This window comes from Cannabis sativa, chromosome 7, assembly GCF_029168945.1.
Source record: "Cannabis sativa cultivar Pink pepper isolate KNU-18-1 chromosome 7, ASM2916894v1, whole genome shotgun sequence".
Classification (NCBI taxonomy): domain Eukaryota; kingdom Viridiplantae; phylum Streptophyta; class Magnoliopsida; order Rosales; family Cannabaceae; genus Cannabis; species Cannabis sativa.
The window spans coordinates 17,996,099-18,021,326 of NC_083607.1; the positions used below are offsets into that span (position 1 = coordinate 17,996,099).

The 25,228-nt window shown below is 32.4% G+C and overlaps 1 protein-coding gene across 7 annotated transcripts; it reads left to right on the forward strand.

The window, feature by feature from the left end:
• On the forward strand, positions 1–24,997 carry LOC115696873 (late embryogenesis abundant protein, group 3). Of its 7 annotated transcripts, XM_061118437.1 has the most exons (8): positions 68–208; positions 1,744–1,852; positions 7,192–7,300; positions 7,462–7,601; positions 7,694–7,786; positions 7,900–8,661; positions 23,547–24,413; positions 24,515–24,985. In XM_061118437.1, exons 7-8 carry the CDS (start codon positions 23,561–23,563, stop codon positions 24,526–24,528), a joined length of 867 nt encoding a protein of 288 aa, XP_060974420.1. In that variant the 5' UTR covers positions 68–208; positions 1,744–1,852; positions 7,192–7,300; positions 7,462–7,601; positions 7,694–7,786; positions 7,900–8,661; positions 23,547–23,560; the 3' UTR covers positions 24,529–24,985. The 7 variants fall into 7 exon arrangements, 6 of the variants coding, with proteins under 6 accessions (XP_030479619.1, XP_060974420.1, XP_060974417.1 ...); XM_061118434.1 differs by having other exon boundaries at positions 7,192–7,309; positions 7,462–7,786; XM_061118438.1 differs by having other exon boundaries at positions 1,744–1,812; positions 7,462–7,786.
• The last annotated feature ends 231 nt before the right edge of the window (positions 24,998–25,228 follow it).

Consider the following 25,228-nt stretch of genomic DNA (forward strand, 5'->3'; position numbering starts at 1 on the left):
TATTACAAACCGAACAAAGAAAAAGAAACCCTGTAATCTCTCCTCCTCATCCAAAACCCTATCAACAACAATGGCAACCAAGTTTCTCACCAAAAACATCTTCCTCAACCTCTCCACAGCTTTACCACAAGCTCCTGCCTTCAAACCATCACTAGCTACTCTAAAAGTATCTAGGGTTTGCTACACCTCTTCATCTAGATACTCCAAGGTAAATTAAAACTCTGAATAGTTGTTTATATATACATGTGTGTGTGTGTGTGTGTTTGTATACATGTCTTTTCTTTAACCTACCTTTCATATAAATTTTCAGGGTCGAAATGCGGCAGAAGAGTCAAGGGGCTCGAGGTCTGGAAAAGTCTTTGCCTCGGCCAAGCAAGACGCCGGTTTCAACACGGACGATATCACTAAAAGAGCAGAGGAAGACATAAAAAAGACCAAAGAGACAGCACAAGATCTTTCAGACAGTGCGAAAGGGTATGCTGATGAGACTAAAAAGAAGGCTGAGGGAGCAGCGGCTTCACTGGGTGACAAGGCCAAAGAAGTATCAGCTAGAGCTGGAGAGAATGCGGAGGCTGCAAAGGAGAACATCATGGGAGCAGCCGAGTCAGCGAAGGAAAAGGCAAAAGAAGGAGGTGAGAAACTGGCCGAGAACGTCGAGAGTGCTAAGGAAAGTCTCAAAGACGCGGCTGAATCCGCCGTTGACAAGGCCAAGGAGACTGGCCAGAAGCTCAAGGATGCAATTACTGGAGATGGCAAATAGTGTTATTGAGATTTAATGTATTAATTAATATTGAGATAACTTTGTTCAACATCACATCTGTCTGGATATGGCTTTACTTTACTTAATTCTAAGCAAATAAATTAGAGATGTTTTTTAATGCGGTGATTTAGTTATTTATGATAAATATTACATATCATGCTATAGTTCCTTATAAATACATCAATAAGTCATATATAAAACAAATACATAACTATGGCTTAAATATTACCTTATTCTTTTTTTTTTTTTCTCCTTTAATTAGAAGTTACACTGAAAATGTTATTTTCAATATTTATATATATATAAAAATCTTTTATGAATAAAATTAGAAATGATATAATTTAGAAAATAATTAAACTTACCAAAAATAGTCATAAATCTTGAAGTGTAAGAATCATGAAATTCAAAATGAGGCGATGAGAGGAGTAGCGACGTGAGAGTTTTTAATGTTTCCTATTTCCGGCACTCTCTTTCATCGCTTGTCCTCATAAGTGGTTCTTTTGAGTGGTTTTTAATTACGATACCAATGTTAGAATGTAATGTAAAATATAGCTATAGATCTTTATATTCTATTTTCTGTTTTTTTTTTTCTTTTTGGTTCTCCCTTACATCTTAAAATTGTAAGAAGCATAGTTCTTATATTTTCTTTGCACATATTACCAAAAGAATAACATCAATAATTAGTCGTGTACATGCATGGCAATCAAAACAAACTCCGATGTGTGATCTAAATCACTGGCAAAGAGTAAACTTATCAAATTCAAGGGTTTGGTCGATAATCTTTGGGTTTTTGGAAAATCGATATCTCAATCTTCTAATTTTGCTTAGTTAAAGTGAAAATAGATCTTTTCTAAGAATTGAACGAACGAATAAAAATAAAAATAAAAATAAAAATAAAAATTCCAGAAAAAAAAACATATTAAATAAAACTAGACATGATTTTTATTTTAAGAAAAAAATAAGCTTAATCTCACTTATTACAGGGCAGGTGGTGAGGATAGGAGCAGATATTTATAATGTCGACCGAGGATATTATTGTCATCCTAATAAAGGTAAGGCCCTCCTCAGTCCGCGTGAGGGTCTCACAATGTGGTAAGCCCTCACAATGTTCTAGATGCTAATTAATAGTAAATTTTCTTTGTCTACATTCCTTTTTGAGATTTTTACACTTGGTGTCCTTTTTTGTCCTTTTTTTACTTTTTTGTCAATGCTGGGTTATTTAAACTTTTATACAAGTTTTATTTTTCAATTTTACATTTTCAAAAGTTTCATAATTACAAATATACCTATCCCTATGCTTATGTCATGGTTTTCTCTCTTCTTACACTCCACCACTTCCATAACTCCTCCTTTCTTTTTTTTTTCTTTTTTTCTTTTTTTATTTTAATTTTCTGTTTCTCTTTCCTTGGTTCTTCATTACCACAACCCACGATCATCCCGTCCAAAGCCCTAACCCACGATTTTTCAACCTCTCATCTATGTCATTATCTCTATTATCTTCCATAAGCTCTGTAAGTTGTTCCTCCCACATATTGTCTTCTCTTCTTCTATAAATGGCCACCACTAAGTCGGGTTCGAAGTTACCTTCCCCAGCTAAAAAAATTTCTAAAATTTCTAAGAAACCTCCTACAAATTCATCTAAAGTTGATCCTAAGATGAGTTTGAAGCGCATTGCGAAGAAAGGAATGAGTGATGCTGCAGAGACATCTGGTTCTAAGAAAAGACCTATTCCAAATAAAATTGAGTCTCGTAAGACAAAGAGAGCAAAATCTTCAAAATCTGCCAAGGATGTAAGTTGGGTTATGTTGTTTTTCAATTTTTGTTTAGTTTTTTTCTGGTTGTTGTGTTTTTTCATATGATGTTTCGTGTTTTAAATTTTCCCCCCTTCTTGTTTTAGGTTATATCTTATTTTGATTTTGAGGATGAAGTGCATGATGGGGAAGTGAAGCCTAAAGTTAAATCCAAGGTATTGTTACCTTGAATTTTCTCATTATCTTAAGTTTAAAATTTTTAATCACCCTTTGTTTTCTTTTTGTCAATGTTTTACCTGTTTATAATGACGATTTTATGTTTTGTCTCATTTTTTTTTTGTATTTCTTTTATGTCTTTTTTGTTGATGTTGTTTTTGTATTGTTCTTTAGTGTTTTTTGGTTTTTTTTTTTGTGCTATTAAACAGTTTATAACATTATTAGTTTTCCAGTAACTTATGGCCTTGTTATGAACATTTGTTTAACTGTTTGTTTTCAGTTATTTTTAGGTTGTTTAATTTAATTTCTTAGTTGACAATTACTATTTTAATTTTATTTTCTGCATATTGTTGTTAATATATTGCTTTGAAGTTGCTCATTTTTTAGGATGAGCATATTGGAGCTGTTTTTTAAATGTTATTTTTTGGTTTTTTCCTGTTTGCTTATTTTTTGTTTTGCAATTTAGTTGTTACTTGCAATGTATTTATTTAGTTGTTCAAATTTGTTGCTTATGTTTTTTTTTTTTTCCCTCTTTCAGGTCCATGCTAAGAGCTCAGAAAAGTATGAAGACTTTGACTTACCCAAAAAAAAATCCTTCTAAGGTGTCTTTTTTTGTGTTTTTTTATAGTACATTTCTGTTTTTCCCTTTTCTATTGTTTCATGTCATTTGTCAGTGATGATAATCATTTTTGTGTTGTCGACTTCTTTTTCTTCTTCCTGGTTGTTTTCAAGCTGTTGTACCATTTCTGCAGCCACAAGCTTTGCGTAGTCAAAATATTCATTTACTCCTGTAGTTTTTTTTGTGTTGTTTTTTGGTTGTTGGATGGTTGTCTCTGATGTCACAGTCCCTGTCTCTAGAAAAAATGTATCATCTTGAATTGTGTGTGCAAATAGTTGTTGCTTGGAAGTTGTTCTTGGGTTGTTTCCAGGTTGCTGCAAATCTTCCTGTGCTGAATTGTTGTCATATGCTGCCATCATCATATTTTTATCTGTGAAATCAACTATTAAACAACTATTTTGAAGCATACGTTAGTTAATAAGGATAAATTCAACATTTCTTGTTTGGAGATCCCAAACTACAATTATTTTACTGGAAAACAACTTATAAACAACTGTTTACAGATTCAAATCCTGTAGCATCTAATTATATGCATTAATATTTTTTTTGATGCAATTTGTTATTGTTTTTTTGTTCAGGTTTATAAAATTTCCTGATTATTTCAATTTTTTCCTGTTTTCCTCAATTTATAACACATTCTCAATTATGTAGAATAAAAAAAATAGGAAGAGGTTCATGAAGAAATTGTATTACCTTCAATTCTTTCTTTGATTCGATTATGGGTGAGTTTCAATGATTTCTCAATGTCCTTCTCTTCGATTCCTCTCCTTTGAACTCGTTGGGTTTTTGATTGTAGGTTGTTTTTGCATTTTTTGTACAGCAATGGAGGTTGAATACTTTTTTTTTCTTATATGGATTTTTCGGATTTTGATTGGTTTTTCGTTGAGATCTACATCTTGTTCAGATCTGATTTCCTTGGTTTTTGAAAAAAAAATGGTGGAGATTTGGTTGTTTGGGGTTTCTTGGCTGGGTCACGAAGAAGGAGGTCTCTCCTCCGTTTTTTGTGGCTGTTTGGTATTTTTGTAAATAGAAAGTTTTGTTTTCTATTTATGTTTATTTTTCCTTTTTAAGTTATAAATGTAAATTGCTTCCCTTTTTAATTTATTATAGAAAAAATCCCTTCCTTTTTTTGGTTTTTTCTTTTTTTGAGAATTAATAGGGCAACAGTAATGTTGAGGATATAATGTTACAAGATCATAAAGGAAAGGGTAAGGGCCTGACACCTCATTCACATAAGGGTGGAGCTAGATACAAGATCTGTTGGATGGGCGAAGGGAAGATCTTTCCTTTATGGACAAATATACACAACAACACAAAAATATCTTTCCTGTTCTAGTAATTTACAAAATATCGTTTTCACCCCGTATCACTAAATATAATTATTTATATACATATAAATGAAAAACATTTATTATCGGCAAAAAGACAATTTTTGCATGCAAAATGACTTGTGTGTTGGATCTATTGTAATTCTTTTTTCCTAATGAAGAAAGTGCATTACTAAACCAACAAAAATTTCACTTATTTAGGAAGCATAAAAGGTGTTTTTACATTTGGTGTCTAAAATTACATCTAATTTATGGGAATAACATCGTTTTTAGGGAATAGACTTTATATTACTTAGAGAGTGATGAAGAGAACCATAAACTTAAAAAAAATCAATACTATAGATTACAAAATTTAGCCCTGCACAGAAATATTATAATAATGTCTTGGAATATGAAGATTATTTTATTTGATTGACAAATGAATTGTAACTCTTTTCTTTTTAACAATAATGATTAATTTTTTTTTGTAAGATATACATTTTTTTTAATATTTTTACAAGAAAATATAAATTAATATTTTATTTATAAAAATACCTTTATAAGGTGTGGGTAATATTTTTTCCTTTATTGAACTTTTATTTATCAAAATACCACTTACACACACTCCATCCATGTGACCTCAAATTGCATTAGTTTTTCTTTTTTTTTTTACTTAATATTTTCTTTTAGTTTTCAGTTTCTCTTTCCTTTCTATTTTCAATTTTTCGTTCAAAAAATTCATTCTTCCCCACAATCAAACTTAATTCGAACAATAACCATCTTTAACTTCTTCATCAAACGGTCTCCATTCTCGTTGAGTTTTTTTTTTTTTTTTCGTGTATACAATGACTATTACCCGTTCCTCTGCTTATCTATCTCCATTGCACAAAAAAAAAAAAAGCATTTAAAATGGGTCTCAAATCAGTTGCTAACAAGTTAAAAAGATAACATCTAGTGATCCATGATGATGACTGGTTTTGCTCCACCCCCCCCCCCCCCCGCGCATTGTGAAAGGTAATCGTTGACTAATGAAGAAGAAGTCAAAGGTTTCTTTGCCTAAAAATTTCTAACTTACGATTAGAAGGGAAAGAAGGAACCAGATGTCCTTCTTAAGGTTTTTTTTGAAGTTTCATTTCATTTCGTGTATATAATGACTATTACCCGTTCCTCTGCTTATCCATCTCCATTGCACAAAAAAAGCTTTTAAAATGGGTCTCAAAATCAGTTGCTAACAAGTTAAAAAGATAACATCTAGTGATCCACGATGATTGGTTTTGCCCCCCCCCCCCCCCCCGACGTTGTGAAAGGTAATCGTTGACTAATGAAGAAGAAGTCAAAGGTTTCTTTGCCTAAAAATTTCTAACTTACGTTTAGAAGGGAAAGAAAGAACCAAATGTCCTTCTTAAGGTTTGTTTGAAGTTTCATTTTAGTTTTACCCCTAGCTCTGGAATTTTATTTATTTTTGTTTCTAGTTAGTTTTATTGTTCTAATTTCATTTTAGGGTTTACTTTTTGATGTTATTTTCATATATTTTCTTTTTATTTTATTTGTTATTTATGCAAACATTTCAATACATGCAATTAGTTTATGTTCCGTTTTTAAGTTTATTATTTTATGTATACATGTTCACTTTTCTTATTTTTTCTTGATATTTATTTTTGGTTTTGTATTTTTATGTTCATTGTTGGTATTAGGCCTAAATCTTAACAGATATTTATGGCTTGATTTTGAGTGGTTTGCTTGTAGTTTCGTAACAATTGTATTACCATTTATGCTTGGATATATTTTTCTCATTTCACTATTTTTATTACCTTTTTGTTTGCTTAGGAATGGGAATGAAAATTCCCTATTTTTGATCATGAAAAGATGAAAGTTGTGTCTACTTGTAATTATGAAGTGATTAGATAAGATCAATGAGAATCTTTCTCTGAATGTTAAGGCCTTGTTTCGGTCTACACAGTTTGGTAAATTTTTAGACATTCTATCTTTTAAATTTTACTGTCAAAATAGTTCATGGAATTTTATTGAGAGAGGTCCAACAGTCGAATGCTAAGGAATTTTAGGCAAATATTTGTGATCGTTCTGTGTGATTTAGTGTTGAGGAGTTTGCACTCATTACGAGTGTGGATTGTATGGGAGATTGTAACAAATTCAAGTTTGTTCATGAATCAAACTACTTTATTAACTCACGCTTCCATGGTGTTAAACATATTACTCCAAAATCTATTGAAGATGTCGTTTTAGGTTGTTTGTGGTGGGGGGGATGATGATGCTTTATCTTTAAAGGTTGTTGTCTTGTGTTTTGTGCACTATTTTCTTCTTGGTAACACTAAGGAGAAGGAGATTAGTCGGGCTAATATTGAAATTATTATTAGTGGTTGATGGGACGAGTAATCTTGTGGTATAGAGTCTGTTGAGCTTAGATTGCACTCTTTGAAGATTAATGTTGCTCATGGTCTTAAGAAAAAGAATGAGCATGTAGGTGTTAATTCTTATCAATGTTGGTATAGGTTATTAAGTTGCCCTTGGGTTTTTTAGGTGTGGTTTTACGAGTGTTGTGTGAGGAAGATATGGGATTTCAACAAACAACTTCATTCTCATATTCCAAGAATTTTGAATTGGGGCAGTGGTGATTATCTTGGCCAAGGTACACCAGGTTTGCAAGATCTAACATTGAAAATTTATTATTTGCCTCTTAAGATTGTAAGGGTTCAATTTCTTTGTAGTTGTTTTATAATTGATATTACCTTTTTTTTTGTTGTGAAATTTATATTTTACATTTGTTTATTTTTTATGTTATTGTTATAGGTCCAAGTGAAGAACATGAGGCCCACTTCTGAAGAGTTTAAGTAGTTACCGTTGGATAGTTTTTTTGAGAATATTTTTATTAATGATCGTGCACTGGTTAAATTTGATGACTGTCTGATGTTAGTTCTTCATCAACGAAGGTCGCTTCTCCTAATATTGAGTTTTTGACAGAGACAGTGAATGAAATTATTTGTTCGCAGAATAAACTGTCTGATGACTTTACTCTTTTCAGAGATTTTGTTGAGCTTAATTTTAAGCGTGTTTGGATGTAATTGGTGAACTGAAGACAAGGGTCACTCATTTTTGTGACAAGTCTCATGTTGAGGTATGTTTAATATGTCATTTTAAGTTGTTATTATAATTATTTTATGTCATTTCTTGTTTCTGTTGTTCAGTTGTTAATGGGTTGTTTTATGATTTTCCTATATGTTAATTCAGGTAAAAATATCGAAGAGTCAAAATTCGAGGATGATGAAGAAGATAATAGGGTAAATATTATTTTGGACTCTGTGTTTTGCAAAAGTTACACATTAGACCCTTTGTTTTATTAAATGACAAATTAGACCATGTATTTTCTAAAATGGTACAAGTAGGATCCTGAACTGATTTTTTTATCAAAATAAAACATAATAATAATCCAACTAGAGGTGTGAAGACAAAACAGATTAATTTTCTTGCATCTGTTTGTGTTAAGGATTGTCTTTAAGTTGGTTATATTAAAAATTTGTCAAAAATTGAGCTCGGGATCCTATTTGTACCATTTTAAAAAATACATGGTCCATTTTATCATTTAACAAAATAGAGGGTCTAATCTGTAACTTTTACAAAATACGGGATCCAAAATGGTATTTACCCAAGATAATATAGGTCCAGATTCGGAGAAGAATGATAATAATTCTAATAATGTTGTTGATTCTAATGGTGATGGTTCTTGTGAACAGCGTAGTAGCGTTAATGGTAAAGATGATAAAAATGATGATGATGTGGTTCGTGATAAGGGGGTGCTGATGTTACAGATGTTGGTGAGAAAAAATGTGAGGGTGTTGTAGCAAGTGAACGTGATAAGTCCAAGGACGTTGGCAATGTCAAGGGCAAACAAGTTGATTTAAAGGGTGATGAATTTCTCATGGGCTTAAGCAGCTTAAGATTGATAATGATCAAGTTGTTTGGCCTGGTTTGGAGGCTATTAAAAAAGTAAAGGTATGGTTCTTATTGATTTTTTTTTTCAGATTGTGGTTCTGAGTAGTTATTTCATAGTTGCAAATATGATTAATTCAAAAATTATTACAGGTTTATTTTCATTCCATTTTCGTTTAAAGTTTAATTTCTGCGCTTATTTTATTAGTAATACCGTTTAGGGGATTAGGGTTTCTTAATCATTTTGGGTAGCATGCCTAAATGTTAGGGCGTTACACCAAGAGAAGCCTACAGGCTGGCCAGGGTGAGCCTATAAGTCTAGGATATGTGCACAAGCTGGCTGGCCAAGAAGTGACTCTAGGACTAAGCCAGATTCTGTTCGATTTGTTATCTTTTTAAAAAAAAATTATCTCGAATGAAATTGTAAAGTCGTGCCTCATGTCCTCACTATCAGGAACAATATTACGTCGTTCCAGATGTTGTCGCGCCTAAAAGCTATAATTTTTGTAGTGCAATGGAAGCTAACCTCTACAAGGAAACAGTGTACAATATTGTCCTCAACTTACAAGAGGCTGACCTCCTCTTGGTAGAGCTATAGTGACATGCACGATCTGTTGGGTTTTATGCCCTAAATAAAACTCCATTTCAATGTAATCCATTTTATTCAATATCAATAAATAAACAAAAGTATTTTTCATTCATTTGTATGTTTTGGTTCATGTTATCAATTGCTTCTCTATTTGATTTATAAATTCATCCAAAACTCTTTTCACATACTTGATCCTGTTTATTGTGTTGTCAACACAGTGGAAAGTAAATATGACTATGTGAATAAAGATTCCTAGATTTATCAGAACACGGGGTTTTACTGATATGATAATCTACAACAAAGTTTACTTGCATTTGCTAAAATGCTATGTTCTTTCAAGAGCATTGGTTAAAGTAAAGCTTGGGTTGGGTGCATGGAGTATGCATCGGAAGGGACCGATATTGAACTTTGACATAGATTTATTAAACTTACCGTAATATCTATTCAAGTCAATATCGCCTAGTTGATCCTAGATCAAATGATCTCAATCCTGATATGATTAGGTTCAATCTCAAGAGTGTAATTCGTGTTCTTTGATTTGTTAGTTAAGCCTACTTTTGGGTCAGGGTGATACATACATTTTGGGAACACGGTAGTGCAATTGAGTGGGAGCGCTGACATAAATATGGAATCTATAGCTTCTATCAAGAGAATAGAAAGTAAAGGATGATTTCCTTCGAGCTTGACCAAATGAAAATAAATGGTGGAGTACTCATTTCACATAGCTGAAATATCATTTATAAAGGGTTAAGTGTTTTAAGGATAAAATACATTGTAGGGTGTCACGGTAATTTAATCCCTTTACAGTGTAGATCATCTATATAGAGGATCATTGATCAAATTAGGATTATAACAATGGATAACTAATGACGTGTCTATATGGTCGAACATATAGAGCGTTCTATATACTGAGAGTGCAGTTCTAAGTTCTATGCGTGGATTCAACGAAGAATTAATAAGCTAGTGAATTTAGGTTATAAATTCTTGATCTCCTTATTGGAAGCTTGTATATATAGACCCATGGTCCCCCCACTAGTTGAGACAATATTACTTGTAAGACTCATTTAATTGGTTTTGATTAATCAATTATAATTCTCAAATTAGACTATGTCTATTTGTGAATTTTTTCACTAAGTAAGGGCGAAATTGTAAAGAAAGAGTTTTTAGGGCATATTTGTTAATTAAGATACTTTGTATGGTCCAATTAATAAATATGATAAATGACAATATTATTTAATAATTATTTATAGTTATTAAATAGTTAGAATTGGCATTTAAATGGTTGAATTTGAAAATTGGCGTTTTTGAGAAAATGAGCTGTAGAAATGATAAAACAGCAAAATTGCAAAAGTGAGGCCCAAATCCACTAAGCCATGGCCGACCACCTTTGTAGGTTTTATCACTTGATATTTTCATTATTTTAATGCCAAATAATTTAAACCTAACCCTATGTGGCATGCTATAAATAAATAGTGATGGCTTCAGGAAAAATAGACTTTCACATCTTGTTTCCTTCAGAGAAAATCCTGGGCCTTCTCTCTATACCTAGCCGCCACCTTCCACTCCTTCTTCTTCCTTGAATATTTCGAACCTCTTAGTGATAGAGTAGTGCCCAAACACAGCAAGTAGTACCTCAATCATAGTGAGGAAGATCGTGAAGAAAGACATTAAACAAGAAGGAGATTCAGCATCAAAGGAAGGAGAGAAAGAGATCCAGGTTCAGATCTTGATAATACTCTGCGACATAAGGGATACAAGGGTTAGAGATCTGAATGGAAGGAGACATATTATTCCGCTGCACCCAATGTAAGGTTTCTCATACTTTATATGTGTTTAATTTTATAATTGTTTTAGAAGTTCATATTTAGGGTGTTAATCAACATACTTGTGAGTAGATCTAAGATCCTGGTAAAATAATGAAACATATATATGGCATTTATGTTTGGGTCACATAGGCTATGACAGACTAAATAGGCTAACCAATGACGGTCCATTGAAAAATGTCGTCTTAGGTGAATTACCTGTTTGTGAGTCTTGCCTAGAAGGAAAGATGACCAAACGTTCTTTCTCTGCAAAGGGAGAGCGTGCCAAACAACCCCTAGGGTTAGTGCATTCAGATGTTTGCGGACCCCTGAATGTAAAAGCCCGAGGTGGTTATGAGTACTTTGTCACTTTCATTGACGATTCCTCTAGATATGGTCATATTTACCTTATGCATAAGAAATCTGAAACATTTGAAAAGTTTCAGGAATTTCAAGCATTGGCTCAAAACCAATTGGGTAAAACGTTAAAGATCTTGCGAACTGATAGGGGTGGAGAATATATGGATATGCAGTTTAAAGATCATTTGATCGAACTTGGCATTGAATCCCAATTAACTGCCCCTAGCACTCCACAGAAAAATGCAGTTGCAGAAAGAAGGAATCGCACGCTTTTGGAAATGGTTAGCTCCAAGCTTAGTTACTCAACTCTACCTACGTCCTTCTGGGGATATGCAATTCAGATGGCAACCGACATTTTAAATGTTGTTCCATCTAAATCAATCCCTAAGACACCTTTAAAACTATGGAATGGTCGTACACCTAGCTTACGCCATTATAGAATCTGGGGGTGCCCTGCTCATGTCTTAAGAAAGAAAGATGGCAAACTTGAAAAGCGAACTGAAGTTTGCATGTTTGTCAGGAATTCTAAAGAGACTAGGGGTGGACTATTCTATAGTCGCAAGGATGATAAAGTGTTTGTTTCCACAAACGCCACTTTCCTTGAAGATGACTATATTAAGAATTTCAAACCACAAAGTAAAGTAGTATTGGAGGAAATGCTTTCAGATATAACTCCTTCCAATGTTTCGTCCTCTTCCACTCAAGAAGAGGATAATCCCACTCCCTCAGTCAAACCAACTGAGAAAACTACTACCAAAGTTCCTGTTTAGAAGATCACCGCTCCTCGTCGTAGTGGGAGGGTTTCAACAAAACCAGCTCGTTATGGCTTGGATGGTGAAATCAATATGGTCGTTGGTGACGGTATTGATGACGACGCACTATAAACATGCAATGGCAAGTCCGCAACGGAAACGATGGTCAGCCGGCATGGATTCAGAAATGGATTCCATGAAAAAGAACAAAGTCTGGGAATATGTAGACGCACCCGATGACTATCGTCCAATCGGATGTAAGTGGGTTTACAAGAAGAAAGGCGCTGGAGGCGAAGTCGAAACTTTTAAAGCTAGACTTGTTGCCAAGGGTTATACCCAAAGAGAAGGTGTGGACTATGAGGAAACTTTTAGTCTTGTTGCCATGCTCAAATCCATCTGAATTCTTCTCTCCATAGCTGCCGCTTTCGATTATGAAATCTGGCAAATGGATGTCAAGACTGCCTTCCTTAATGGGGTACTTGAAGAAAACCATCTATATGGAGCAACCAGAAGGCTATGTTCTTTCAGGGCAGGAAAAGAAAGTTTGTGAATTAAATAAGTTTATCTATGGACTTAAGCAAGCTTCTCGCTCATGGAATAAAAGGTTTGATGAAATCATCAAGACCCACGACTTTCTTCAGAATAAAGATGAACCTTGTGTTTACCAACTCAAGGAAGACCAAGTAGTAGTATTCCTATTCCTTTATGTTGACGACATTTTGATTATTGGAAACAATATCAAGAAAATGACTAACATCAAGGAATTGCTTAACACTCAATTCGATATGAAAGATTTGGGTGAGGCAGCCTATGTTCTTGGTATTCAGATTATCAGAAACCGGAAGAACAGATCTCTTGCTCTCTCTCAAACAACCAACATTGACAAAGTTTTAGAGAGGTTCTCCATGAACAACACCAATGGGGTGAACATGCCTTCTAGATATGGTATTTGTCTATCTAAGGAACAGTCTCCTACTGATACTCAAGAGATAGAGGACATGGCGAAAATTCCTTATGCTTCTGCAGTTGGAAGTCTAATGTATGCAATGTTATGCACTAGACCTGACATCTGCTATGCAGTTGGAATCGTGAGCAGGTATCAATCAAATCCAAGTCAGGAACATTGGAATGCAGTTAAGTATATTCTGAAATACTTAAAGAGTACAAGAAATCTTGTGTTAGTCTACAAGGGTGGTGCTTTAAATCCCATAGGCTATACCGATTCAGATTTCCAGGCATGTCTTGAAGACAGGAAATCTACATCTTGGATGGTGTTTACTCTTGGGGGTGGAACAGTGGTTTGGAGAAGTGCTAAACAAACCGCGATATCAGACTCTACGATGGAAGCAGAATACATAGCTGCAGCAGAAGCTGCTACAGAGCTTGTTTGGGTGAGAAATTTCTTCACCAGTATCAGTGTCGTACCTGGTATGGAAAAACCTCTTGTCCTACTTTGTGATAACAATGGAGCAATAGCCAACAGTAAGGAACCTCGAAGCCACAAGAGAAGCAAACACATAGAAAGGAAATATCACATCATCAGAGAATATGTGGTAAGAGGGGATGTACTAGTTGAGAAAGTGGACACAGAAGACAACTTAGCTGATCCATTCACCAAAGTCTTGGCAGTAACTGCATTTGAAACGCGCCGTCAGAATTTAGGATTAATTGATATGTACTGATTAGTTTTATATTAGTGCAAGGGGGAGTTTGTTGGGTTTCATGCCCTAAAAAAAACTCCATTTCAATGTAATCCATTTTATTCAATATCAATAAAGAAACAGAAGTATTTTTCATTCATTTGTATGTTTTGGTTCATGTTATCAATTGCTTGTCTATTTGATTTACTGATATGATAATCTACAACAGAGTTTACTTGCATTTGGTAAAATGCTATGTTCTTTCCAAAGCATTGGTTAAAGTAAAGCTTGGGTTGGGTGCATGGAGTATATCGGAAGGGACCGATATTGAACTTGGACATAGATTTATTAAACTTACCGCAATATCTATTCAAGTCAATATCGCCTAGTTGATCTTAGATCAAATGATCTCAATCTTGATATGATTAGGCTCAATCTCAAGAGTGTTATTCGTGTTCCTTGATTTGTTAGTTAAGCCTACTTTTGGGTCACGGTGATACGTACATTTTGGGAACACGGTAGTGCAATTGAGTGGGAGCTTAACGAAACGAAAATAAATGGTGGAGTACTCATTTCACATAGCTGAAATATCATTTATACGGGGTTAAGTGTTATAAGGATAAAATACATTGTAGGGTGTCACGGTAATTTAATCCCCTTACAGTGTAGATCATCTATATAGAGGATCATTGATCAAATTATGATTATAACAATGGATAACTAATGATGTGTCTATATGGTGGAACATATAGAGCGTTCTATATACTGAGAGTGCAGTTCTAAGTTCTATGCATAGATTCAACGAAGAATTAATAAGTCAGTGAATTTAGGTTATAAATTCTTGATCTGCTTATTGGAAGCTCGGATATATAGACCCATGGTCCCCCCCACTAGTTGAGACAATATTACTTGTAAGACTCATTTAATTGGTTTTGATTAATCAATTATAATCCTCAAATTAGACTATGTCTATTTGTGAATTTTTTCACTAAGTAAGGGAGAAATTGTAAAGAAAAAGTTTTTAGGGCATATTTGTTAATTAAGAGACTTTGTATGGTCCAATTAATAAATATGATAAATGACAATATTATTTAATAATTATTTATAGTTATTAAATAGTTAGAATTGGCATTTAAATGGTTGAATTTGAGAAATGGCGTTTTTTGAGAAAATGAGATGTAGAAATGATAAAACATCAAAATTGCAAAAGTGAGGCCCAAATCCACTAAGCCATGGCCGGCCACCTTTGTAGGTTTTATCACTTGATATTTTCATTATTTTAATGTCAAATAATTCAAACCTAACCCTATGTGGCATGCTATAAATAAATAGTGATGGCTTCAGGAAAAATAGACTTTCAATCTTGTTTCCTTCAGAGAAAATCCTGAGCCTTCTCTCTATACCTAGCCGCCACCTTCCACTCCTTCTTCTTCCTTGAATATTTCGAACCTCTTAGTGAGAGAGTAGTGCCCACACAGAGCAAGTAGTACCTCAATCATAGTGAGGAAGATCGTGAAGAAAGACATTCAACAAGAAGGAGATTCAGCATCAAAGGAAGGAGAAAAAGAGATCCAGGTTCAGATCTTGATAATACTCTGCGACAAAAAGGATACAGGGGTTAGAGATCTTAACGGAAGGAGGCATATTATTCCGCTGCACCCAATGTAAGGTTTCTCATACTTTATATGCGTTTAATTTTATAATCGTTTTAGAAGTTCATATTTAGGGTGTTAATCAACATACTTGTGAGTAGATCTAAGATCCTGGTAAAATAATTTCCAACATGATCTTGGCAGACACATGACCTGCCAGGTGCTACAGGCCTTGGGCGGCCAAACCTCCCCTGTAGGTCTATGGGCAGTCAAGATTAACCTGGTAGGACTCTATGTATAGCCCAAAACATGGACATCAAATTATGGGTTACAAATTTGGCCTTAAAAGCTTAGCAGAATGACTAAAATTGTATCAAGATTCAAGGCTATTTTAGTCTTTGGTAATTATCTAACAAACTATGCAAATACCTAGGGATTTAAACTGTAACCTAGGATTTTAGTCCTCCTATATAAAGGTGTCGTAACCTTAGCCTAGAAAATGTAAGTGACTAAACCTTCACCTAGCCTCCAAATCACTCTAAGTCCGAAAACCCTATCCTCTCTTATAGATTGAGAGTCTGAAGACATAAACTTCAATGGAGTGGTCTTCAAATCAGACAAACCAAAATCAACAAAAGCAAAATTTCAATGTCGACGCACGCTTTTTCTTGTCACAAAGAGGAGTACAAGGAAGAGTGTCGTCTTCTTCTTCTTTAGAAACATTGACATCTATTTTTCAACTTCCTCATTAGGAAGGGAAGCAGGAACATTAATAAAAGGAAAGATAAAAAGTTTTCAGTGTGACATTTTTACAACTTAACCTTACAAATAAAAGTTACATGTTTTGGGATCCCAAAAAAATCATTTTACAAAGTAGTACAATTTTCCCCTTAGCCGACCTAAGCATCAAAACAGAGTTACAAAAAGTTTCAACACTGGTAAACCCCAACCTTCTTGGTATAGTATGGCCCCAACATGTACATTCATCGCCCAGCTCCCACACTCATGGCTGATTTGAAATAGACTTACCCTTTCTTGCACAGTAGAGCACCCGTGAGCCAAGCCCAGCAAGACAGTAAAATATATCGATGATCATAATTAACACATCACATAAATATTAATGCCATTTCATATTTTTCTATATGACACAGACCCGCGTGTTACACTCACATGCCTACTTATGTCTATATAACATAGACCTACGTGTTACGCTCACACGTCTATATACAATAAGGCCTTAGAACGGTTCATCTTGGTTCTAGTTACCGAGTCCAACCCTATTATGCCTTGAATACATAACCTTTAATTTCAGTATACATCTATATACATCATGGCATAACAATCACATATTAATAATTTACTAGGGTAATAACCCTAAGCCAATAAACCGCTCACTTTTAGAGTAATGACTCTAATCCCGGTTTCTAGTTTCTTATATCTACCATATTCCATATAAGCGCCATTGCGCATATCTCTACGTGCTAACTACTGTCTTACCTGATGTCCCGCAAATATGGAGATTCCAAATCCCCCAGTGCTCCTGACCAAGTGCCGGTAATCCTAGTCACAATTCTGAGATACACAAGTATAGGGTTAATCCCTAAATCCATTTCCACAAATTATGAACTTTGCATTTAAATTCTATATATTCACATAGAGCTCAGAAAGAGCTTTCCAACGATATAAAGAACATCCCAAACGGAGTCCCGAGTCAAAAGTTATGACCAAAACAAAAACCAAAAAAAAAAAAAACACAATATGCTGCTATAAAATGGTCGCGGCTACTGGGTTTAAAAACCCAGGAAACCCAGTTTCCAGCCACAAAAAATGCATCCAATAATACCAATTTTCATGCTATATCAACCCACAATCATACCCAACTTTCACCAAGTAATTAGAGAGGAATTACCCCTAATTCACTCTCCAACAACACCAAAAACCAGAAACTAAAAATTAGCATTCAACAATGAATTTCAACCCCTAAATGTTGGGCTTTGTGCTCTAAATAAAACTCTATTTCAATGTAACCTTTTCTATTCAGTTATCAACAAAGAAACAGAATTATTTTCATTACTTGTTTAGTATGTCATTTGCTTCATGTGATCATTTATATGTTTATTTGATTTATAAATTCATCCAAATCCTTATCACATTGATATTCTTATTTATTGTGTCGTCAGCACAGTGGAAAGTAATCAAGATTATGTGAATAAATGTATTCCTAGATTTATCAGTACACAGGGTTTAACTGATATGATAATCTACAACATAGTTTACTTGTACCTTGGGTAAGTGTTATGTCCTTCCCAAGGTATTGGTTAAAGTAAAGCTTGGGTTGGATGCATGGAGTATGCATCGGAAGGGACCGATATTGAACTTGGATTAGATATCATAAATTTACCATAATATCTATTCAATTCAATATCACCTAGTTGATCCTATATCAAATGATCTTAATCCTGACATGGTTAGGTTCGATCTCAACAGTGTTAGTTGTGTTCTTTGTTTGTTAGTTAAGCCTGCCTTTTGGTCTGGGTGATACGTACATTTTGGGAACATGATAGTAAAATTGAGTGGGAGCGATAATCATAGATATAGAATCTATAGCTTCTATCTGGACATAGATGTGAAACGATGATTTCCTTCGAGCTTGGCTAAACAGATATAAATGGTTGAGTACACATTTCAGTGATTATATTAGTGTTGGGTTTTGTGCCCTAAATAAAACCCATTACAATCTGATTAGTTATCAATTTAAAAAATTAGAAGTGATTTATGTTTGCATGAGTTTTACATGCTTATGGTTTAATATGTTTAATATATGCACAAAATCTGTTAAGTCCAGAACATATATTTATTCACAATTGCAGTATTGTCAACACAGTGGAATGTGATTGTGATTATATGATTCAAAAGACTAAGTCCATGTTTCATCAGTGTTTTGGATTTACACTGATGTGATAATCAGCGATGATGTGTACTCACACTTGGAGTAAGTGTTATGTTCTTTCCAGGACATTGGTAAAGTATACTAGTTTCGAATGTATGGAGTATACATTGGACTGGACCGATATTGAACTTAGTTAAGATATTTTAAACTTACCGTTGTATCTTTCCAAGTCAATATCAGTAGTTGATCTTAGATTATAAGAATCTAAATCCTGATATGCTTAGGCTCAACTTAAGAGTGCTATTCATGTTCTTTGATTTATTAGTTAAGCCTACTTTCGGGTCAGGGTGATACATATATTTTGGGAACATGATAGTATGATTGAGTGGGAGCGCTAAACATAAATATGGAATCTATAGCTTCTACTGGTGTATAGAAGTCAAGTGATGATTCCCTTCGAGCTTAGCTAAATAGAAGTAAATGGATGAGCTCTTGTTTTAGTGACTAATTAATAGATCACTCAAACATCATTTACAGATAGCTAAGTGTTTTAATGGGCCAAATACATTGAGGGGTGAAAACGGTAAAATTATCCCATCTCGATGTAAATCATCTATATAAAGGATCTTTAATCACATTAAGATTATAACAATAGTTAAATGAGATAGCATATCTATATCGTGAAACATATAGAATGCTCTATATAAGTCTGAGAGTGCAATTCTAAGTTCTAAGAGTGGATTCAACGAGGAATCAATAAGTAGGGATTTCCTTGGTAAATTCGGTTCACTTATTGGAAGCTCAGCATATAGATCCATGGTCCCCATTCTAGTTGAGACAATACTACTTGTAAGACTCAATAATTGGTTTATAATTAATCAATTATAATTCTAAAGTTAGACTATGTCTAATTTGTGAATTTTCACTAAGCAGTTGTGAAATTGTAAAGAAAAGAGATTCTAGGTTTATTTATTAATTAAGAGACTCTATATGTCTAATTAATAATTATATTAAATGACAATATTATTTAATAATCTATTTTAGTTATTAAATAGTTAGTTTTGGCATTTAAATGGTTAGAATTGGAAATTGGCGTTTTTGAGAAAATAGAAATAAAAATTGTGAAAACTGCAAAATCCAAGTGAGGCCCATTAACACCTATGGCCGGCCACTTGGTTAGTTTTTTCCAATTATTATTTTCATTATTTTAATGCCAAATAATTACTAACCTAAACCTATTAGTTGCCTATAAATAGAAAGTGATGGCTCAGTCAAAATAACAAGTTTTTCAAGCTTTTTGTCAGAAAATCAAAGATTGCCTTTTTTCAGAAAAATTGAGCCTTCCACTTTCTCTCTCTATAGCCGACCCTACCTCTCTCTCTTTTCCTCTTCACAATTTCGAAACCCCCTAGTGATTGAGTAGTGCCCACACACAGCAAGTGGTACCTCAATCATAGATTGCAAGACTGTGAAGGATCACACACAAAGAGAAGGACATTCGGGCTCAGATCTTGATAATACTCTGCGACAGAAAGGATACAAGGGTTAGGGATATGAGTGGAAGGAGACATTATTCCGCTGCTATCAATGTAAGGTTTTCTTAACTTTATATGTGTTTAATTATCGTTTTAGAAAGTTCATACTTAGGGTGTTAAACAACATACTTGTGAGTAGAGCTCAGATTGTGGTAAATTAAATTCCGACAACTGGCCTCAGAGCCATGGTAATTGATTTGCTTACAAGAAATTTGGACTTAAAACGATTTGTTTGTGATTTGGATGGTTTCATGTTGTTTTGTGTGTTATATGAAGATTGATTGATGTTTGTGAATTTTCGTGAAAAATAATTGAAAATCTGTTTCTGGAATTATTTTTATTGGATATTTTGGAAAAAACTAAGCAATTTACTTTTTTATAGAACTCAATTTCGATTTTATTTGAATTAGTTATGAATTTTTGAAAATCAGAAAAATATCGGGATCGTGCAACTGACCTACGCGCGCGGATGAGGGGCAACCCTCGGACAGCACGCGCTCAGACACAATTTTTTGTCTAAAATCGAGCCTTGCGCGCGCGGAGAGGCTGCATGTAGCCTCCAGCACTGAGGTTCTTCGGTCAAGCACCCCAGCAGGCGCGCGCGGACAGTATGCAATGCATAATGTCCGTACCACTTGCAAATTTTTTCGTTTTCTTCGATTTTTCATGTTATTTTATGGAATTAACTTCCGATTTTTTGTGTAGTTTTGTATTTTGATTTTTACTTTTTCCATTTTCAAATCTAATTATCAGAAATAAATTAATTTGAATTTTTAAAATTAATTTTAGATATTAGTGTAATTTGAATCTGAAAAATAAGTAAAAATCTATCTTTTTGCTTAATTTTTTATCTTATTTTTAAATTTGATTTTTTTATCTTATTTTAAATTTAAGGTTAGACATTAAATTTTTTAAATTAATTTTTTTTAAAATAATTTGACTTTATTTAAATTTAAAATAAGATTACTATAATCATGATATTTTGAATAGAAATAAGATATTTTGCTAAGTTTTAAAATTTATTATTTTCTTTATTTAAATTAAATTATAAAAGCAGAAAAAAGATATTAATTTATCTTTTTTTTTATTATTTTTATTGAATATTTAATTTATAAAATAACATGAAATTTTTAAAAGTCGTTAGCAAATTTTTGAAATGATATTTAGGTTAGTTGAAACCTAATTTTTCAAAATTGTAGGTTTAATTTTAAATATTATTTTATTTTAATTTAAAAACCGAAAATATTTTTTTTATATATAATTATTTATTATTTTCGAAATTTAATTATTTAAATTAAATAAATCCTACATCCAACTATCCAGTTCATCTTGTTGCAGGAATATGTGTTTTAGCTTACGTGTAAGTTTTATAAAACCTATTATTGCTTGATCTAAATTGTCATGGTTAACTTGTTGACAGATCCAATGATCTGATTTTAACCCATGGTTCAATTGTCAATAGGTCAAGTAAATAATTTGTAACAGGTAAATTTTACATTCTTCTTTCATCTGTGTTTGACCTAGTAACATGATAGGGTCCATCCAAACCTGTGTGCCTGTGTGAGCCTATATGTTTATTTTATAGATGCATATAGGTTGTTGCTAAATAAAATGTCACATCTTGATAGATTTTATTTAGGTCCATTTAGTTTTTGGACCTGTTCAATTAATAACAGTTATTTATTTTAAGGTTAAATTCCTCTCTTTTGGGCCTTGTGTGAGAGTTGGGGGCCATAGAACTGGGTACGACATACTGAACCCAGCTCCCCCTCACATGAACTACCCCAATTGTGAAGGCCCATTTGCCTGATTTGAATAACTGTGCTAGGTTAATTAAATTAGTTTAACCTAATAAAATTGATTAGCAACATAATTAACTTTTCAACTATATGAAATTTATTTTCATTTTAATACTTTAAAGTTAATTTTAAGAAAAACACTCTTAGTTTTTAGATATTATTTCTAGATAAACAATTTTTATTTTTCTTGTATTTAATTAAATAAAGAATTTTAACTAACTAGATTCTTTCTGAAGCCTATTTATTAAATATTCCTATTTAAGTTATAAATTAGTTATTTTAACTGATTTTTCTTATCTAACTTAAATTTGAATATTTTTTGAATTTAAAATTAAGTTGAGGAATTCTAGGAATTGGTTATTGAAGATTCTTGAGATATTTTTTTAAGTTAGTTTTAAACTTAAAATGGAATATTTTTCAAATTAAGTGGTTACAACTTAATTTTTGATATTTAATTGAATTCAAATTTGAAATATTTAAGTTTTAGATTCTTTCTATAACAACTTAAATTAGATATTTTTCAAATTTTCTTTGAAAAATACTTAGTTGAAATGAGATATTTTCTAGATAGCTATTTCTAGACTACTTATTATTTCTAATATTAGATAGGAACATATTATACATTGTGAAATTAATTATTTAAATAATTAATTTTGGTACAATTCAAGTTAAGAATATTTTTTCCTAGTATTACACTAGAGATTAATAATTAAGCATTCTCTACACTTAATTATTTATTTCTTGAATTTAATACATTTAATTAAATTGAAAAATTAAATATCTAAGTTGATTTTCATCATGATACTTAAATATTTCTTTTTCATGACACTTAATTAAATAGAAAATAATTTATAGTTGAAATTTAATTTTTCAACTTAAATTTAAATAATTTTCAAAATATGTTTTATTTATTTTATTAATCAATTTCGAAATTGCATATAATTATGCAAGATGATTTTGAATTTATCTTGAAAAATAGATTAAGTTGTAAATTAATTATTTATTTTAATTAATTTTTGAACCAACTTAAATCAATGATTTTTTTTTCATTTAATGATTGATTTAAAATAAATGAACTAAAATATATTATTAGAAATTGAATTAATTAGTCAAAAGAAAATCTAGATAGATAATATTTTTGCTTGAAGTATTTTTCTAGTAATTATTATTTAAGTATTTCGAAAATAGTATAGTATTATACTTTTTTTTTCAAAATACAATAAATATATTCTTATGAAAATTTAAATTTGAGTTGCAAATTAATTTAAATTAATGCAACTTAAATTAAATAATTTTCTTAATATTTATTGGAAAATTAATATTAAGATGGAAATAATTCAATTTATTTTATAACCATCTAAGTATAATTTTATAAATATTAAATTAAATTCTATTTAGAGTTTTATTCTAGATTTAATATTTAATGAATATATATATTATAAATAATAAAAGAAAATACATTTTAAATAATGAGCTTTATTATTATTAAGATATTCGATCTCCATTGTTGGTTTTACATAGCTTTTGTTTTAGTGAGTAATCCTCCCTAATGAAGGAACGTTCATTAGCAAGTTAGCACCGTTTAATCTCGAAAGATAAGTAGATTTGCAAGTATTTTATATGGTATTGATCACCCTAATGGTGGCTACCGTATTTGACTTACAAAATATGAAACAATGGTAGAAGCTCATAAGATAGAATAGCCTTGACTCTCGCCTAAACGGGACAACACTGGATTCCAATCTTGATCGAATAAAAGGTTGCTAGAATATTAATTATTTTAAATGAGTTGACAACTCTACTCAATGGATGGTAGCTTTGACTCTCGCCTAAACGGGACACTGATATCAGTTTGTTGAAGATCTTGGAAATTATTTAGGATTGTATTTTTTAGTATTTTCTCTTATCATTCCTACTTGCTATGTGCTTATAATTTATGAATTGGATTTTGTGTTAAACCATAATTTATTTCTATTTATTATTTTGTAGTATCCTGTATAGCCATGTCAAATGCCATGTTATCACTCTTGACTGAAAATAAACTAAATGGATCTAACTTCCCAAAATGGAATGAGAACATTAATATTGCTCTCATAGGAGAAAGTGCCTTGTTTGTGTTAACTGAGCTGTCTCCTGAACAGTCGGGTACCAATGCAACCAAAGCTGTTAAAGAGAAGTTCGAGGGTTGGCAGAATGCTAACAATAAAGCTCGATTCTTCATGCTTTCCAGCATGGTTGACACCCTTAAAACAAGGTTTGCAAAAACTGACACGGCTGCAGAAATTATGACGCAGTTAACTGAGCTATTCGGTAAGGCATCTATTCAGTCTCGCTTTGACGCGACTAAGAAGTTCATCAATGCATGGATGGAACCCTATCAGAATGTGCGTGATCATGTTCTCCTAATGGCAAGTTATTTCCAGGAAGCCCAGAATCATGGTGCTGAAATGGATCACACTACTCAAGTAAGCCTTATCTTGAATAGTCTGACTCCAGCTTTTCTGCCCTATACATCAAATTATGTCATGAATAAAAAGGAAATAGACTTTCATGCGTTAGTCAATGACCTTCAGACATATGAAAATTTGATTGGAGGACCCAAGAAGAAAGGGAGTAAACCTCACAATTCTGGAAATGGTAATGGGACGGTTAAACCTGGGGCACATGTAGCCTCTACTTCAAGACCCAAGACAAAGAAGAAGTGGAAAAATACCAAAAAGCGAGCCAAAGATGTGAAAACAATTCAAAACAAAAAGGCTGCTGCTACTGGTGATGCACTAAAAGGAAAGTGTTTCTACTGCAATGAGAAAGGCCATTGGAAACCCCAATGTCCTAAACTTCTTGCAAAGAAACAAGGTATTTCTTTCTATAAACTTGATGAGTTTTAGTGAATTATTATCCAATTGGATTATTGATTCTGGACTAACTTTGTTTATTTGTTTTTCTTCTTATTATAGCCCAAGCTGCTTGAACTCAGATGCTATCTTAGTGAGTTGGATTGGAAAGCTGGACAAAGGGATGAAGCTCATTTATTTATTTATTTATTTTTGAATTAATTGTTTTAGTTTAAAAACAATTTGGATTTCAAATTTTAGTTTGGGATTTTTATTCCCTATTTTTCTCATAATGTTGCAATATATTTTTTTTTATTTAATTTTAATAATATTTTTTTTACAAATAAATTGCAATTTATGAGATTGAGCTTCATTTACTTTATCTTCAACCAAAATTACCAATTATATTTATATGTTTATATGTGTAAGTGTTTTTTTTATTATTGGTACAAATTCTATAATATTTAAACATCTTCATAGAGTTATTATTACATAAACACTAGAAATTTTTTCTATGTTTATAAATAATTGTTAATTCTAAAACAATTATTAAAGAATTTTTTTAATAAAAGGATCTTTTGATCTGATAGGGGTGGAAAAAAGTTAAGAATAATATGTAGTTCAACAATTTTTTATATCTAATGAACTCTGGATTATATTCAACTCCACATAATCTCTATAATTCTTAGAGAATCATAATCTTTATAACCTTTAGGGGTGGATCATAATCTCTATATACTTACGGGTGGACTTTAATCCACAGTACTCTCTGTAACACATATTTTCTTTAAACATAGAAGTAATATAATAAATTAGCTATTATCAGTATAAATCCTT

Bases quoted from the DNA above. Each gene is read 5' to 3' on its own strand.
- LOC115696873 (XM_061118434.1), top strand. From the start codon at position 23,561: ATGTCAAATGCCATGTTATCACTCTTGACTGAAAATAAACTAAATGGA.